The sequence below is a fragment of the Cyclopterus lumpus genome, chromosome 1, assembly GCF_009769545.1.
Source record: "Cyclopterus lumpus isolate fCycLum1 chromosome 1, fCycLum1.pri, whole genome shotgun sequence".
NCBI classification, from domain to species: domain Eukaryota; kingdom Metazoa; phylum Chordata; class Actinopteri; order Perciformes; family Cyclopteridae; genus Cyclopterus; species Cyclopterus lumpus.
The window spans coordinates 11,945,224-11,960,003 of record NC_046966.1 but is presented as its reverse complement, the minus strand read 5'-3'; the positions used below and the strand labels follow the sequence as shown (position 1 = coordinate 11,960,003).

General features: G+C 42.0%; 2 protein-coding genes across 2 annotated transcripts; both read left to right on the top strand.

The window, feature by feature from the left end:
• Window positions 1–1,016: 1,016 nt before the first annotated feature.
• On the top strand, window positions 1,017–5,948 carry get3 (guided entry of tail-anchored proteins factor 3, ATPase). Its single transcript, XM_034541135.1, has 7 exons — window positions 1,017–1,240; window positions 2,017–2,164; window positions 2,947–3,095; window positions 3,252–3,402; window positions 3,635–3,742; window positions 4,199–4,396; window positions 4,500–5,948. Exons 1-7 carry the CDS (start codon window positions 1,098–1,100, stop codon window positions 4,626–4,628), a joined length of 1,026 nt encoding a protein of 341 aa, XP_034397026.1. The 5' UTR covers window positions 1,017–1,097; the 3' UTR covers window positions 4,629–5,948.
• An 802-nt stretch (window positions 5,949–6,750) lies between these two features.
• best2 (bestrophin 2) lies at window positions 6,751–14,771 on the top strand. Its single transcript, XM_034539966.1, has 10 exons — window positions 6,751–6,920; window positions 7,124–7,331; window positions 7,423–7,517; window positions 7,958–8,191; window positions 10,369–10,523; window positions 10,666–10,743; window positions 12,179–12,331; window positions 12,437–12,517; window positions 12,646–12,800; window positions 12,961–14,771. Exons 2-10 carry the CDS (start codon window positions 7,180–7,182, stop codon window positions 13,733–13,735), a joined length of 1,878 nt encoding a protein of 625 aa, XP_034395857.1. The 5' UTR covers window positions 6,751–6,920; window positions 7,124–7,179; the 3' UTR covers window positions 13,736–14,771.
• The last annotated feature ends 9 nt before the right edge of the window (window positions 14,772–14,780 follow it).

Genomic DNA, 14,780 nt, shown 5'->3' with positions numbered 1-14,780 from the left:
GATTTATGAATAACACTATGATGTATAGTTGCTTTATGTAAGTAGCTGAAAAGTGTCAGTGATAAACTATTGAAAAGGCTACTCATTCATTTTCTTCATTCTGTGATATTCTGGGGCTTATAATTTATAACCTTTTGATCACAAGCTTTCCTCAAAAGTCAAGAAGGCCTACATGTGTGGTGTCAGTAACACTATACTGTCTTTTGGTACAGCTCTTGTCCAATATTACTTTTGGGTTGTAATACATTCATATGATTTGGAAATGTTCCCAAATGAGTGGTTCCACTATGTTTTCACCAATGGTTTCACTACACTGGAGACTTATTCTCTCTCTTTTGTTTTCTTTTCTGTTTTCCACAATTAGCATGGTGTGCTTTTTATCAAATAAACTTTAAAATGTCAACCTAAAAGAAATATCTATCCTATCCTAAAATTGTAAATCAAAGAGAAAATGGTATCCAGTTGGGCAATTCTGAAAAATAATTTTGCTAAAGGAATGTTTTTCTTTTGTATTATTATAATAGCATACAAGCAACTAAAGATGAGAGATAATAATAATAATAGTCAATCTGCTAACTTTTTCACACATAATGAATAAAGCCACAGGTCGATGTTGAGTGTATTACATCATTATTAATTTACACCATTGATATCCTAATAAAACTGTATAATATAAGTGTCTTGATTATTTGAGTTGCAATAAATGAAAATAATAACAGTAATAATGTATATATTATTATTATTATAATATATATATATATATATATATATATATATATATATATATATATATATACATATACATATAAATATACATATACATATACATATACATACACACACGCACGCACACGCACACACACACACTAGCCTTATTACTGCGCTCACCCCTATTGGTATTGTCTCAATATCTCTCGGAGCTAGATTGATATCAACACATCTCTGACAACAACATTACTTCTGACAAGAGTTCATTCTCTCCGGTTGACAGCAGCCTCCATTTGAACAGCTGCAGTGACGCGGTGTCCGAGGAGCAGTGAAGGCAGCAGCGCGGGCGCATCCCACCTGAGCTGTACGCTACAGTGTACACAGACAAGATGGCAGCTTCAGTGGAAGACGAGTTTGAAGACGCGCCCGATGTGGAGCCGTTAGAACCAACACTGAAAAACATCATCGAGCAGAAGTCTTTGAAATGGATATTTGTGGGTGGAAAGGGCGGTGTTGGTAAAACCACATGCAGGTACGTTGAAGGCAAAATGCTCTTTAGCCCCTGATGTTGACTCAGCTAAACTGACACAGCTAACCGAGCTAGCTTGCTCAGATTAGCTGCCACCATGACTTTTACGTGGATTTTTCCGTCAACGAATGTTTCCTCACAACACGAATCTAATGGACAGCCGCTTCGCGTGACACGCATCAGACGCGCACGCTTGAGAAGATCGTCGCCGTTACGTTACGTGTAGGTTAAGTCAGATGCCGGGGAGCCGTTATCTGCCGATAGCTGAGTGAATTGAATGCTGTCACGAGCTAACGTTAGCCAGCTGGCACATGCATCCTTGACTTTCTCAAGAGGGCTGACACTCACGATGCAGGGTGGCACCGACAGCCTGCTGGTTTTCTTCAAGGGATAACGTTTGTGTGACTCGACTAAAGGACGTCTAACGTTATCTGTCCTCCGTGGGTCACGAAGAGACTACCGCTGGTTAGCTAGCTAGCGTTAGCTGTCAGTTTGGCACAGAGCGTTAAACTGATATGCTAACGCCTCCTTTTACCATCGTTGAAGGCGAATATGACCAAATACAGAATATACAACACCACAAGACAGAATTAAGCAACATCCAACATTAAGTAGCTCGCGTTGGATAATGCCCACATAGTACAGATGTAAAGGTATTGTGTATCTGACAGGCATCCATAGCATCCACCTAATTAGAGAAGGTATCGCTCCACTTGCTCACTTCACTTTACTTAATGCAACTTTAAAGATTACAAACATTTCCTGTGTCATTTTTCTAGTTGCAGTTTGGCTGTGCAGCTCGCTTCGGTCAGGGAGAGTGTCCTGATCATCTCCACCGATCCAGCTCATAACATCTCCGATGCTTTTGACCAGAAGTTCTCCAAGGTGCCCACAAAGGTCATGGGCTATGACAACCTCTTTGCAATGGTGAGTGGCACTGCATTAAGAAAACAGTCACTGCGGTTTTTTATAGAATAACTTTTTTTTTTCCAGATAACTGTTGCGCTTAGACGGTTTTCACCTGTTCCAAAAGGTATTTCTCAAACCAGAAATGTGGACTCCTAATTGCAGAAAAAGCAGACATTAATTTGTATCTCTATTCAATAGCCTTGCCAGTATGCCAACATTCACCTTTAGGCCATTCACTTGTCAAATGAGAGATAACTACGTCCCTTTTATCAATTTGAATGCTAGGAATTTAAACGGTAAAGATAGTAAAGTGGAAACAGCAGAATTAGATAAATAAATAAAAAAGCCCTAATACATTATGTTGGAGTGAAAAGAAAAAGCCACAGTTAGGGCTCTGTTCTGTTCAGACAGCCATAACAGTGTGGCATAATACCCGGACCCTGAAACTGAAGCAGCTAAATTAAATTCAGCCATCATTAATGTTGTTATTTGTAACCTGTTCTTTTCCTACTGTGACATCTCAAAATGTTGCATATAATTCACATTTTACTTTTTAAAAATAGATGCACAAGTGGATAGAAACATAGCAGCATTTGTTAACAAAGAGGTTTATTTATGCCGTTTATGGAAAATGAGATTACTATCTCTTTAGTATCACGAGGATAGTCCATTCCACATCTGAGTCTCAAGCACAACACATCACTGTGTATCAAACTGACTTGCTCGGGGCCCTGAAATAATTTACAGTTACCCAGGACCTCGGATTGTAAAGTGATCATTATTTGTGCTTGTGTGTGCAGGAGATTGACCCAAGCCTGGGTGTGGCAGAGCTGCCTGATGAGTTCTTTGAGGAGGACAACATGCTCAGCATGGGTAAGAAGATGATGCAGGAGGCCATGAGTGCCTTCCCTGGCATCGACGAGGCCATGAGCTATGCGGAGGTCATGAGGTAAGACAACATGGTCACTGGAAAACCAGATAACACTTTTTTATTTTTTATTGTTGACCCAGATTTGCATTTATTTTTCAGTAGTATGACTGAGTAAATAAATAAATGGTAGTCCGTGTTGTACTAACTCAGCACTGCCATCTACCTGTACCCCAGGTTAGTGAAAGGCATGAACTTCTCAGTGGTGGTCTTTGACACTGCCCCAACTGGTCACACACTCCGGCTGCTCAACTTTCCCACCATTGTGGAGCGTGGTCTGGGCCGCCTCATGCAGATAAAGAACCAGATCAGCCCTTTCATCTCCCAGGTGAGGAAGAGAGAAGCTGGTCCTGTCACTCATTGTCTGTAGTCATTTAACAATTTTAGTTAAGATGTTTGTAAAAATCCACAAAGCTACTGTTGAACTTGAAGTAAGAATGATGCAAAGGGACGGGGAAAAAAACAACTGGGAAATGAAGTTTGTGTTTTGTATTCAAGGGAGTTATTTATTTATTTATTTTACACATTAAATATTAGTGTTTCTCTTTCACTGTTTGTAGATGTGTAACATGCTCGGTCTGGGGGACATGAATGCAGACCAGCTGGCCTCTAAGCTGGAGGAGACCCTGCCAGTCATCCGCTCAGTCAGTGAGCAGTTCAAAGATCCTGTAAGTCCCCGCGGTTGTTTTGATGTTGTTTTTGAGTTTTTTCTTTGTATCACATGCCTTTTCAATTAAACTTAGTTGCTAAAGTATTTCTATATCTGCATGCCGAGGCTCTGTTGCTCTAATAGATGACAATTTCTTAGCAAACATTCTCCTTGCTGGCTGCTGCTCTGTATTACTATGGATCTCCATTTTGTCTGCATCTGTATGTGGATAAAATATACTATTACTGCAGCTATATGTTTTATGTAGACTGCTTAAGACATTATGCTAATATCCTTTTTCTATTATATCTTTTCCTGATTGCAACTCTACAGTAGTGTGTGTTCAAATGTTATTTTTTACATGGACATTATGTAGATATTCAAATTAAAATATATTTTAACAACATATGAATTAGTCGTATTAAAAGCTTTCTGTAAACTTTAATTGCTTCCCCACCTTCCTCACCTCCATCAGGAACAGACAACCTTCATCTGTGTGTGCATCGCTGAGTTCCTCTCTCTGTATGAGACGGAGCGGCTCATCCAAGAGCTGGCCAAGTGCCGCATCGACACGCACAACATCATCGTCAATCAACTGGTTTTCCCTGAATCCGAGAGGCCGTGCAAAATGTGTGAAGCCCGCCACAAAATTCAGTCCAAATATTTAGATCAGGTACGAATCAGTAGTTCTATGGGGTTTTGTCAATACGGCTGCATAGTTTGCACCTAATGTCACATGTTGTCTGCATCATTAATGGTCTGTCTGCTCCCTACAGATGGAGGACCTTTATGAAGACTTCCACATAGTCAAGTTACCGCTGCTGCCCCATGAAGTTCGAGGGGCTGAAAAGGTCAACACGTTCTCCCAGCAACTTCTGGAACCCTACAAACCCCCAAACAAGTGAACTGCCTCCCTGCAGGACCTCCCCTCTCCCTCCTGCAAACCACACCTTTACAGTCTGAACTCGCCTCCTCCGAGCTCCACCCCCAACCTGCCTCAAATCCTGCAGTAACAGCCTCACGTTGATTCACTCACTCCTCAGTCCGTCATCCCAAGCAGAGCACTGCGACACCAGGACACATGTCCTTGTTGAAGGGGAGCTGATGAAATCAAACACACACACATACGTAACCTTCTGTATTGTTACAGAAGTAAGACGGTACAGATTTGTGCTGCCTTACTTTCAGTTCACCTCCACTTTCCTTCATGTCCTCTGTGTGGCAGTTGTACTTTTCCTACTTGAAGCATTTAACTTTCTCTTTTTCCAAAAAAACTTTCCCTCGTCTATCATTCGCAGTCAGGCCTCAGTTGTGAAAGCAAAGTGTTTCCAGGATAAATCAGCTTTCAGATGGTTGGTGTTAATGCTTTGTTTATTCTGTGTGGTTTGGTGACTGTGTAAATTCTCCAGTTTGACTTTTGACCAAAATTGAATGCAAATTCAACTCTCACACGTCTGGAACTGACATCAAAATGTCAAGATTCAGAGTTTGATGGCAAGGCAATGAAAATAGATAATTTCCCCAAAATATGAAATAAGAAATTCAGATCAGTCTGTAGTGTGCATTTTACCATGTGTCAAATGATTAGATCTCACATCACCATATGATCCTGGTGTAAATTCAGTAACTTAATGCCAATGAGATTTTGAATCAACTCAAGTTGGGAGTTATATATCTATATATGGCGATGTCATTGTTTGAACTGGACAGTCTTAATGGCTTCTGTTAAATATTTTAGGCCACTGCGGCTGCTTCAGGTGGTATTTGGTTGGAGACGACACTAGTTTGATGAGATTCAAAAGACAAAATGTGTGAGCGGCTGGAAGATAAAGTTAGTCACAACTGAAGTCCCGCTACCCAAAGGTTCCCCATACAAACACTCGGTCAAACTTTTTGTGTCCACCCTGTTTACAGACGACTGTATGGGAACACTATTGAAATACATTAGTAGCCTTATTCTTAGTGCATTATTAATAATAAATATATTGAATGTTGCTCGATCAAATATGGAACAAATGACTGGTGAGTTGTTCCAGTAAAATCACAGCATCTTTCCTCTGGTGATTACATTCTGGACTCTTGATTGGTTAACAGGTTGTTACATCCTCAAGGAAATGCATAATTACCCCCTTCCTGTCACTGGATGCTTTTTGTTCAATAATCTGTTTTCTATAGATTTTCTTTTATGTTGCGAGTGTTAATTAAAAAACTAAAATTGCCTCAGCCGAGAGCCTTTTGTCGTTTATTTTTGTTAAACTGCATGCGCGCTGCTTATTTTATTGAGTTATTGCTTATGTTATTTTGAGGAGAAGGAAGCTATTTTCCATAAGTCCGCGCACAGACCTAAACCGACCTGATTGCAGATTGCCTCTGACGGAGCACGAAGTCCCAGTTAACCTTCAACACCCCAGTTCAGGAGGGACTGACTCCGATGAACGATGCCCCCAGCAACACTAAACACAAGACCAGGCAAACGGTTAGGAATATTGTCGGCCTCATGACGTCACATGCACACTGCTTAACATAGCCTAAGTTACTAAAAGTCATTTAGTCAGTTGAGTCGTAACATTTATTTATGAAAAATATGTCCCGGTGGGAAAGTGCATGTGGAACAAGTGGGATTAATACACCCCACTGGCGAGAGGAGAAACATAAGTAAAAAGATGAACGCATGAAGGACACTTTTGGTTGTTGTTATTCAACAAGCATAATTCTAAACCTGTAAGCGTTGAAATTGGTTGTTGTTTTCATATCACTTAACACGACAGTTTGCCATGGTTCACTGGCTCCTGTTTCATGATTCCCGACTGTACTGCTCGGCCCTGCGCTCCTTGTGCCCCGGCGCTGCGGCCTGTCGCTTGTGGTCCATCACGAGCCGCGTTCTCCCGGTCGGGGGCCGCGCTAATGAGCTCCTCCTCCTCGTTTTGGGGCTTTACCCCGGGGCGCACTGACCACGGACGCACCGAGGAGGCTCCGAGGATTACTGCCATGCAGCCGACCGAGCCTCGAGTTGACCGAGCTGACGCCAGGGGATGTCAGAGTTATGAGCTCTTTGAAAAAAACTCCACTGGCGATCACAGAGAAAGACTATATACTGTTAAGTGAAAATGTGAATTCACTTCTCCAGCGGGGCCAATTACGCACAGAGATGCGCTGAGCAATTGGCGCATTCATCAAGAAACAAAACACGAGAAAAGGTAAGAAAATATTCTTTCAAGACTAAATACATCAGAAATAATTGAATAGTGTGTTATTTTAGTGTAATTTATTCTTTTAAGTTAATGGGAAAATACTTTATCCGTGAATCAAATGCATGACCAAGAGAGTTTGAGTCAAGTCAAGGTTGATCTGTACGTGGCTTCTGACCCACCGTCTTACATGAGCTTGTTTGTTCCGACAGCAGGTGGTTGTGTCTTCCAGCTCTTTTATTGAGGAGCTATAATCTGGCTGTCACCAATGACTGTCACCTACACAGCCAGGGTTGCAAACGCCCGTTTCTGTGGCTTCTCCAAGCTGCTTTTGGCCTGGAAAGGCAGCATCTACAAGGTTTTATATAAAGAGTTCCTGGCTTTCTTTGCCATGTATACCGCCATCAGCATCACATACAGGTAAGATAGAGAGGACAGCTTTAGGAAACACTGGCTGTTGACACATTTATCCCTGCTTCAATAGATGACTGTATCACTGTTACTCTTTTAGATTTTTCCTGTATGATGATCAGAAGAGGTATTTTGAAAAGCTGGCAATTTATTGCAACCACTACGCCAGTCTCATCCCGATGTCCTTTGTACTGGGTAAGCACTAATGATATTCTTTCTGATAACAGAAGAGAGGACAGAATTTAAGCTACAGAATATGGATAGATGATTTTTGCAAGGATCGCACTTTTTACAGACTCCACAGTACACTTTTCTATTTATTAATCTGATTGTTTTTCATTCTTTCTTTTTTCCTGCATGAATCAGTTAAAATACTTGCTATAGCTTAGACAGTATATGTGATATGGTTATATGATAATAGTGTCTCTCTGATCCATCAGTTGAGCTCAAAAGCAGAAAACAGTAAAGCCAAAATATTTTTTTATTTTGATTGTGGCAAAAAACTGACAGGAAAATATATTTTCTTTAAACATAATGACTGTTCTTGATAGAAATATGTCAAAAAACTCCTTCAGCCCCTCATTCCAGGTCTGTTCCTTGTCTGACTTGTGTCTCTTCTGCTCTGCTGTCTGCAGGTTTCTATGTGACCCTGGTGGTGAACCGGTGGTGGAGCCAGTACACCAGCATCCCGCTCCCTGACAGGCTCATGTGCATCTTGTCGGGGGGCCTCCAGGGGACCGATGAGCGTGGCCGTCTGCTGAGACGAACCATGATGCGTTACACCAGTCTGTCAGCCCTGCTCATCCTCCGCTCCGTCAGCACGGCCGTATTCAAGCGGTTCCCCACCATGGACCACGTGGTGGAGGCGGGTGAGTAGGTACTAGGACAGGTGGTAGTGATGGTGGTGATGGGGTCTATCCTTAGCCAACAACACTCACTGGGATTTTGCAGTGAATGATCTTAAACAATATTTTAAGTAAAACTTGAAATTAATATTGAAGTGGTGCGTAGCAAGTTTGGACATCTTCACTGAGAAAACTGGAACAATTGGACTTTCGCTCGTTTGAATTGCATCTAGGAATAGGTGTAATAATCACACTGATGGGTTTACATTGCAGTTAGTTGAAAGCCCGCTGCGTCTCATATCCGACGCAGTGGGCCGTGACTAAGCATCACTATTTGACTTCCTCGGAATGAGAACGGGCTAGTGTTGTAGCTGGAGAGATGTGATCAGTCACACTCACGTCATCAGTGTGTGTTGTTTATTCTCCAGTACATTTTCTACACCAGTGAACAGGAGAAATCACAAGGACAGGCACATCTTGAAATGCACTGGTGATAAAAGAAATGTATCTGACGACAGTTACAAGATCACGAGACGCTGGTGTAGCAATCCTCTCCTCACTGTTTCCTTCCATGTTGCAACTTTAGGATTGACACTGTGTGACTTTAAGAGTTGCAAACACAATGTCAACACTTATAATATACAGTATACACAGTAAGTCTTTTCTTGACACAATTCGTTCTCACTCACTTTAAAAAGATTTAATTGGAAATTAGACTCCACGAATAGTCAGAGGTGCAAAAAAAGAATACTAAAGTATTGAACTCCTGCAGTTAAGTAAAAATAGGACGTGTCAGTTAAAATGTACTATGAGTAAACGTTACTGCGTTACATATTTAAAGGTGTGTGTGTATGGGTGTGGGGGGGGGTGATGATATGAAACTGTTGTTAAATTAGAACAGCGTTAGAGAGCTTTAGATTGCATTAAATGTTAACTTATACACAAGGGGAACAACAACGGCACACTTTTGCAGTTTGTGAATACAACGGATTATCAATTACAACTGCTTTCCTCAGTATAGTCTCACAAGAATGAACCAGAAAAGAGACAAAGCTCAGACAATTGTACAAAAATGAGCACAGTTCAACAGTGTATTGTTGTTGTACTCACCTTTAACAGCAGGGCAGCTCAACTTCTCTACTCCTTCATTCTCAAAGACAAATATAACCAGTCCATTCGTCCTCTCAGGTCCCACTGCACTCCTCAAATTCAAAACGCTTTGGACTGAATGGGGATCTTCCGCCACATCAGGGATTAACAGCCTCAAACAGCAGAAAGTCCTCACACACCTCACTGAAGGTATAGGTTCTTCACAGCTGGAGGATCCGCTGTGTCAGGTAGTGTGCTCTATCAGTGGTTAATTAAATCAGTCATTAATTAAGATAGGGGCTACTTAAACACTCATTATAACCACAGCCTTGTCCATCCATTTTCAATACCGCTTATCCTCATTAGGGTTGCGGGGGCGCTGGAGCCTATCCCAGCTGACATAGGGCGAAGGCAGGGGACACCCTGGACAGGCCGCCAGTCCATCGAGGGCACATGTAGGGACATACAACCATTCACACCTATGGGCAATTTAGAGATCAATTAACCTGCAGCATGTCTTTGGACTGTGGGAGGAAGCCGGAGAGCCCAGAGAGAACCCACGCTGCCACGGGGAGAACATGCAAACTCCACACAGAAGGACCACTCCGACCGGGAATTGAACCCGCGGCCCTCTTGCTGTGAGGCGACAGTGCTAGCCACTACACCACCGTGCAGCCATGATACTTAATTTGATTGTGCTTGAAATTATCTCCCAGTGAACATTCCTTTATTTCCTGAGTGTCACCTCTCCAGAAACGGAGCTCTGCCCCCCAGTGGCCGCAGTTTGTGATTTATTTCCTTTCTTCTGTTCAGTTCTCACACAGATTATCAGGACATTTTCATCTGACTTTTGTTTTTACTCTGTGACAAAGTCGACTTGAAATGCATCAAAGTAATACTTGTGATAAATAGTAGTAATTGGCCTATTGACAAGTTTAAGAATAGTACAAATAACAACAACTTCATTATGCTACAATAACGAGAGTGAATGTGATTCAATACTTCCATCAAACTGCCCAAAGTTCTGGCAATCTCAGACGTAATCACAGAATATTGAACCCTCATTCCTTTCTTTCTGTGAGCCGATTTTGACGTTTTTGCTGTTTGTGCAGGATTCATGTCAAGAGAGGAACGTAAGAAGTTTGAGGGGCTCCACTCTCCATATAATAAATACTGGATCCCCTGCGTTTGGTTCACCAACTTGGCGGCTGCGGCCCGCTGCGAGGGCAGGATCAAAGACGATCACACACTCAAACTACTGCTGGAGGTGCAACACACACACACACACACACACACACACACACACACACACACACACACACAGATTCAGTTCATTATGTATATTCACAAAGACATGAAGGCAGGAGGGTTTGGCTGAATGAATGCTGTCTCTGTCTGTGTGTGAACAGGAGCTGAATGCGTTCAGAGGGAAGTGCAGCATGCTGTTTCATTATGACATGATCAGCGTTCCCCTCGTCTACACTCAGGTGAGTGCTCTGCTGCTCGGGATGCTGCATGATTTGTGCACCGCTTCACTCTCACATCTTGAGTTGAACTCTGACATTCACGCACCACCAATATACTCTTTTTTTCTTTTCTTCTGGAGACTTGTCAGTTTTCTACATTAGTACTGAAGAAGTGTTGCTCTATGTTTTACAGCTGAATTTACAAACAAACTGGAACTGGCAGGCTTTAGAGATACTGGCTGATATGCATATTGGCTACAACCACCACTATTTAATTGTAAAATGGATGGAGCTGCTGGTTTGAACAGTATACAAATAACTTTAAGGATTTCACATCTTCTGGGTTGTTAAACAATAGTATAGGTTTATGGCTTCTGATGATATTTCTTTGACTTAAACATTACTTGTGTGCTTTGGTTCTTAATACTACAGTTCCCGCCGGCCTTAGTTAAAATTGCTTGGGAAAGATACAAGCGAAAAGTACAGCATACCTGAGTCCAAAAGTTTATTGATTCAAAAATCGTACTTTCATTCTGTTATGAGCTGCGCAGGCTTCAGAATCTTATCTCTCAGAGACAAACATTTTGATCTGTCACAGTAAGAAAAGTACATGTTTAAATGACACACTGTCTTAGCTAACAGGGACACGTGAACAGAACCAGAGCCATTGTTGATGTTATTAGTAACACCTTTGTCAAGTCAAAATGTTTGCTGTGAAAAATTCCTGAGGATATTTCGTACTACAATGCTCTGGACAACATTTTTTATTAACATCTTATACCTTTTAACTAATAAATCCATTTTTTTAATCACAGCTACTTGCATATAGCGATGTATGGAAGATAATTTCATGCTCAACCAACTCACATTGTTCAAAGAAGAATAAATAAATCTGGCTTCCTTGTGTCTTAGCAGGATATGCATAGGTGTAACTGATGACTGTTCAATTTAATTGTCCCAGTAAAGAGCCAGTGTGCACTACGCCCAACGCCCAGGCTATTAGTGGCACCTGTGAGACAAGTTTTATTGCTTGAGCATGATTATGGAAAGTTATCTTTAACTATTATAAGTCAGATAGATGCAGAAATGTATCTTCAAAAAACAACTATTCTTCACTTTAAAAAGCAATTAGCTAAACTCCAAAGTCATTCTTTACTAACTTCTTGCATTACATATTATATTTTTAAAGTACTGTGATTTTCAATATGTCCACATTCAAGGATTCAAGGACAGTTTATTGTCATTATAAGCAATAACATTTGTTATTATTTGCATCAGGAGGAATGTAAACAAAACAATTATCTCGGTAGATAAAATGGCCGGCATCCAACATCAAACACACAACATCTGGGAAACATCCTCCATCAACCTCGACTATGCTTCAGCACCAATACACAAATAAAAATATGAATGAAAAATAGTATCATGTCACCAATTGCCTCCATCTTTCCCACAGGTGGTGACGTTGGCCGTGTACAGTTTTTTCCTGGTGTGTCTGATTGGTCGCCAGTTCCTGGACCCCAATCAAGGCTATCCAGGTCATGACCTCGACCTCTACGTACCCATCTTCACCCTGCTGCAGTTCTTCTTTTACGCTGGCTGGCTCAAGGTCAGAGAGAGGGTCACATACCATCTGCTGTGATAGCCGAGCATGATACAAAGATAAAATCAATGATTTATGTTGTTAGCTATTTACATTTTCTGTCTTCTGAAGGTTGCAGAGCAGCTGATCAACCCTTTTGGAGAAGATGACGATGACTTTGAGACCAACTGGCTAATAGACAGAAATTTCCAGGTCTCTCAATGTTAATGCTGTTTGGCTGAAATTAGCTTTACTGTCATGTCTTTATTTAAGTTCAATATAACTGTAACTCCTTTGTCTGTATATTTACTGTGTGTGTCTGTTTGCGATTTCCTCTGCAGGTGTCCATGATGGCGGTGGACGAGATGTATGGTGATCTGCCGATGATGGAGAGAGATCGCTACTGGAATGATTCCAACCCCAGACCCCCCTACACCGCCGCCACTCTCTTTGTCCTCCGCAAACCCTCCTTCCAGGGGTCCACTTTCGACATGGCGTAAGTCTCTGGCTTTTATCTTCACGCTCTACGTGTGCTCGACCTGTGACTGTGATACTTTCAGTTTGAATCCCCCACTAGGTGGGAAAGTGTGGGTGATGAAAGTGAAAGTAGTGTGAAATAATCTGAAAATAAGAGGTAAAATGATTTTTCTCAACAGAATCCCTAAAGAGGAGATGCACTTCCAGCCTCTGGAGGACATTGCTGAGAACCTGGAGGAGTCAGGCGGTCATCACCCCAACATGGCCCTCTTCAACCGCCTGCTCAAAGTGGCTCCTTCCCCCACCGGCTTAATGGGAGGGGCCCTTCGCCGCACCTCAGCACAACTCCAGAGGCTACGCCACTCTCCCAGCATTGACCTATGCACCAGCGATGATGAGGATGATGAAAGTGGTAAAATAGGTAAAGGTGGGTCTCTGCCGTCAGGGCTGGGGCTGGAAACACAGAGCACCGTGTGCAGTTTCAGGGAGGAGAAGAGCGCTAGAACGCCTCTGCTGGAGATTCAGTTTGGAGCGGAGCAGCAGGAGAGGCGAGGAGGGCACCCTGCTGCCAATGAGAAGAAGGGAGTGAGAGCAGTGGAGGGGATGAGTGTGGAAGAGTGGCAGAGGGAGGAAAGAGGGAAAGTGGGGGAGACCCAAGTTCCAGCCTCACTGCTCCCTCCTCCCCCCCAGTCCTCAAAAGAGACTTCCACCCAATCAGCCTCCGCCATTTCCTTCCCCTCCTGTCACCCCTCTGCCTTCCTGTTTCACCCAACTGCCCACTCCAGTCTGGAGCACTGCAGCTCCCAGCCGGCTATCAACCAGAACAGAGCCGTGCCCGCTATTCCCAAACCTCCCTTTGGTGGAAACAAAATGTCCTTCCTCACCGTGCCGTCTTATGACGAGCGTCAGCGCTTTCGCAGTGTGAGCATGGGATCAGAGCTCACTGGGTCTTAGGTGGACGATGGGTTGTGATATTCTCATGAACCTTTGGCTGTTTGAAACCCTGTTCTTGTTTTCACCAGGGCAATTAGTCATAGATACAAAACTGTGCTGCCACTTTTACTTTGAATCTGCAGCACTTTTACTGAAGACTTAACACATATGTTAAAGAAAGCAACAGCTCCCCCATATTTTCAAATATTATAATATAATATTATATATTACCCTCCTTTTTAACTGATGGTGTCTGAAAGTCAAATGTGAACTGTACTACATTTCTGGGAACTGGGAAGAACATGTTGGTATTTAAAGGTACATTTTGGGAAGATCTGTGCTCTCACTGAGTCTGTGAGAAGAAAAATACTTATCTCTGTTTATTTAATTCAGATGTTTTCGCTAAATTGCGCTAAACTAGTTTTATCACATTTAGTCTAGCTTAGCCCCAAGACAAGATGCAGAGGGAGTTTGGCCTCCATCGGAAAAGGAAAATAAAAATAAAAAGTTTCTTTATGTTGTATCTTAGTATCTAGCAAACTACACACAAGGCATCCATATTAGTTCAGTGTTGTCTTATAAGCCGAGAACTTCACCATGAAACAGGACTTTGGAGGTGCCATGTGGCAGTTAGCTTAATAATTAAGCTACCTTCTTAGTAATTAAACCAGCTGCTCCGTTTTCTTTTCTCTGATTGTTAAATACAGTAACTACAACACAGTGAGACAGCTTTGGAGTTGTTTAAAGGAACCGTTGGCAGAGCTAAGCTAGGTATGTCCCTCTACTTTCAGTCATTGTGCTAATCTAGGCTAAACATGTCAAAGCTATACGTGTACAAAGGAGAGGAGACCAATTTCCAGTTTTCCAGTTGTCTGCACATTATATTGAAGAATATCAATTTATTGCCTGAAGTCTGTACTAGTATTTTAGCATTAACCAAAGTTTGGACTTTGAAAATGGTGCTAAAACACATAAAATGAGCTACAGTTTTCTTTATTCACTTTATTTTCTTCTATTGGCTCATAAAATATAACTGTAAATAAAATGATTTTTAATGAATTACCTG

Bases quoted from the DNA above. Each gene is read 5' to 3' on its own strand.
- get3 (XM_034541135.1), top strand. From the start codon at position 1,098: ATGGCAGCTTCAGTGGAAGACGAGTTTGAAGACGCGCCCGATGTGGAG. The intron at 3,096-3,251 runs GTAAGACAACAT...CCTGTACCCCAG, and splicing joins AGCTATGCGGAGGTCATGAG to GTTAGTGAAAGGCATGAACT. The intron at 4,397-4,499 runs GTACGAATCAGT...TGCTCCCTACAG, and splicing joins AGTCCAAATATTTAGATCAG to ATGGAGGACCTTTATGAAGA.
- best2 (XM_034539966.1), top strand. From the start codon at position 7,180: ATGACTGTCACCTACACAGCCAGGGTTGCAAACGCCCGTTTCTGTGGC. The intron at 10,524-10,665 runs GTGCAACACACA...GTGTGTGAACAG, and splicing joins CACTCAAACTACTGCTGGAG to GAGCTGAATGCGTTCAGAGG. The intron at 12,518-12,645 runs GTCTCTCAATGT...TTTCCTCTGCAG, and splicing joins TAATAGACAGAAATTTCCAG to GTGTCCATGATGGCGGTGGA.